The sequence below is a fragment of the Triticum dicoccoides genome, chromosome 2B, assembly GCF_002162155.2.
Source record: "Triticum dicoccoides isolate Atlit2015 ecotype Zavitan chromosome 2B, WEW_v2.0, whole genome shotgun sequence".
Lineage (NCBI taxonomy): Eukaryota > Viridiplantae > Streptophyta > Magnoliopsida > Poales > Poaceae > Triticum > Triticum dicoccoides.
Window position 1 is genome coordinate 740,089,319 of NC_041383.1, and position 3,492 is coordinate 740,092,810.

General features: G+C 55.9%; 1 protein-coding gene across 1 annotated transcript; it reads right to left on the reverse strand.

The window, feature by feature from the left end:
• Window positions 1-489: 489 nt before the first annotated feature.
• LOC119361292 (putative cyclin-dependent kinase F-2) lies at window positions 490-1,647 on the reverse strand. Its single transcript, XM_037626578.1, has one exon. The coding sequence runs from the start codon at window positions 1,645-1,647 to the stop codon at window positions 490-492; it is 1,158 nt and encodes a 385-aa protein (XP_037482475.1).
• Window positions 1,648-3,492: the final 1,845 nt, after the last annotated feature.

Here is a 3,492-nt window from a genome sequence, read left to right on the forward strand (position 1 = left end):
GCAAATATGCCACACGTGTGGGCTTTATCGTACCCAGAAAGAAACCACAGCCGAACTAAAGATTGAGATTCTGTATTGATACACAACAAACAATAATTGTGGATAATAGGTCATCTTTTGTGTTCGATCGAAGTTGGACCTACCTAATATATGGCCTTGGGCATTTCCCGAAAAGGAAAAAAAACTGGGCGCTACTCGCTACTCCAGTGACTAGGCAGAATACGCTCGTGAGTCGTCGTGGATGCATTTAGCCACGAACTTAATTCCTCGGTCAACCATGGAGCTAGCCATGGATGCGGCCGATGCCACCTTGCCATCTCTTCCTGTATATATACTACAAGCTAATTAAACAAGCGCAATTCCTGCTGCACTTTTGGATTTGGAGTAAAGATGGGGAAGAGCCTCGCCATATGTGGTTCGTGCTGTCTCTAACCATCTCCAACAAGGTTCGAAGCATGTCGAACTCTTTGAACGACCACAGGGGCTTCTTCAGCCTCGGGCCCTCGTGGTTGGTGCTGAGATCTCCTGAACAGCGGCGACCGGCATGCCGCCTGTGTCAGCGAACCACGGAAGTCGGAGAGCGGCGGCCGCATCCAGCCGCCTGAGGGGATTGCACGCAAGGAGGCCCCGGAGGACCTCGAACCCTTCCTTGGATAGCAGCGCCTTGGGGAACAGCTTGCGCAGCCGGTTCTTGGGCCCAGCAGCGGACCGTTGCCGCGCTCGCCATAGCTGCACCTCCTCTCCGAGGAGCGGCGAGTTGAAGGCGGGCCCCGACGCTCTCTCGCCTGGCACGCCGAGCAGGTCGAAGATCTTGTGGAGCTGATCGGCTTTGTCGTCCCCCTTGAACAACGTCTTTCCGGTGAGGAGCTCCGCCATCACGCAGCCGATGGACCAGATGTCGACGAGCGTGTCGCGGTCCGGTTTCTCGAGCAGCACTTCCGGCGCCATGTAATGCCTCGTTCCGGCCGTGCCGTCTTCCTGCTCGGCCGTGGAGAGCGCCAGCCCGTAGTCTCCAATCTTGACGATGTTGCCGCCGCTGCCACTGTGCTGGGCGACGAGAATGTTTTCCGGCTTGATGTCGCGGTGCACGACGCCGTTCCTGTGCATCGTCTCCACGCCGGCTAGCAACTGCCGCACGATGCAGAGCACGTCAGCCTCTGGGTACGGTTGGCCACCGCGTTCGATGCGCTCACGGAGGACCTCGTACAGGTTGCGCCCGACGTATTCCATCACGAGGAAGTAGTCCTTGCATCCCTTGGTGCCGGGTGTGCGCACGACGCCACGCAGAGCAACGAGGGAGGGGTGGCCGCTGCAGGCCGCCATGAAGCAGGCCTCCCGAAGGAGCTCACCGACCGATTCTTGGGTGGGCAAGCTGCGGAGAGTCTTCACAGCGACGGTCTGGCCGGTGGCGCGGTGGCGCGCCTTGACGACGACGCCGAACGTGCCGCCGCCGAGCGTGCACACCTGCTCGTAGCAGCGAGAGTTGCCCATGCGTCGCTTCCTCGTGGTCCTCCTCCTCCTTCCCTGGGCGACCTCGTCGATCATGGCGGAGATGGCGGCAACTCGCCTGGCGCTCAGAGTTGTACCAGCGGCTAAGTTGTCGATCAATTCGCAGATGGAAGCGACTCGGGAGGCGACCGTCGTCATGCCTCCGGAGGCTGTCTTGTCGTCCGCTATGTGGCAAGCCGAACTTGTTCCCATGGCGTCCGCCCCCTGGTGGCGGTTGCGAGCCCGCGGGGAGGGCGTGCACGGTGGTGTTCTCGTCGTGCCTGGGAATACTATGGGATGCAAACATTATATGGAGCATGTTCGTACCGATTTCTAGCCGTGTTCGGTGTAGAGGTGTTCCTGTTTAGAAAGCTACCATGCAATAGGCAATAGGCAATAGGCATATGAGTCGGAGACGGTATGCTAGGTAGTCTTGGCCTCTTGGGCTCTTGGGTTCCAGCATGCAAAAGTCTCGGTCACCTTTGAAACCATTGGATCTGAGGCGCAAAAATCCTGGAAATGTTTGCCTTCAACCCACTGATTTTAGACGAGCGTCCGCCACGCCTCAATGTCCACCGGATTGGTTCTTCACCCAACGATTGGGAGTCAACCTTCACCTACTTTATATTCTTGCAACTTCATCCTTGTTTCAGAAGGCAAGACTGTAACTAGGCCCTTGTTGCAAAACGGAACCGGAGTTAGATCCTGCAGCGGCGGGGATTGGGGAGAGCGATGAAGACTGGGTTGTATGATACGGCTAGCCAAGATGAATTTAATCCCGAGATTCACTTTATCCAAAGGCTCTAATGGGTTGGTTCTGAATCTTGCAAGCAGGGAATTATTGAGATGTGTAGGTGTTGGGGATATAACTATTAGGTATGACCCGCCCAGGAGGGGCCGGGTTATACCTATATGGTGATTCATCATATGAAGCCCACGAGGATATTGAAGATGGCGGTTTAGTTAAGGGCCCAAGGTCCAAAGGCGACTTAAGGCCCGTAGGGGCAAACCGCCATATATGTAAAGACTTGTATGGTAAGGCATGTAAAGATAGTCACCGAGCCGGACACGTTATCTATGAGCCGGGCGGGACTTCGTGAGCCGCTGGGGGTCAACCTGTGCATATAAAGGGACGACCCGACAGCGGTTTAGGACAAGAGAGAACAGATCGAAAGCTAGGCCAAGCGGATTCGCTCCCTAGTAATCGAGACATAAGCAATACTACCTCAAACTGGATTAGGCCCTTACCTTCACCGCAAGGGGCCGAACCAGTATAAACTCCCGTTTCCTTTGTCCCATTTAACCCCTTTAAGCTACCTAGTTGCGACGGCTCCACGACTAAGTCCTTTAGCTAGGACATCTGTTGTGACTATTCCACGACAGTTGGCGCCCACCGTGGGGCCAGCCCACGGTGGTTTTGAGTTCTTGAAGGGAAGCTTCGAAGGGCTCAAAGGATACGCTATGGGCTGAATGACCAAAAGTCATTGTGGCGAGCTCTACATCGACGATGCAGGTTGGGGCCCCAAGGCCGGCTCAATTGAATACGGGTACTGGGTCCCCTTTGGCAGAATCCATGTCTTCATCGGCAAGATCGGCGAGCTGAGCCCTGAGCCGGACATCTGCACCAACATCATCGAGACGGCTCAGCGTGCGAGACCCGCCTGGGATCAGCCCGCCGTGAAACGTGTCTTTGTGGGATGCATCCATGGAGCAGAATTTGATGAAGGATCTATGTCTGGCGGTGAGACGGCCATCTACTCTGATGGTGAGTGGTCTACGGGCGAGACTACTTCGTTGTATCAGCTGCAAGATGGCGGGCTTGGGGACTATTGGATGGCGACGGTATTCTGGACTCCTATGAGCCACCAAACAGAGTCGGGATCTTTATGGCTGGTACACAGCCTGGGAAAAATTCTTCAACCGCACTGGCGATGGCTTCCAGGTCAACGGCGGTGACGGAAGACGGGGCAGGAGATCCTGGACGCCCGCCGACTCAGGTTTTGA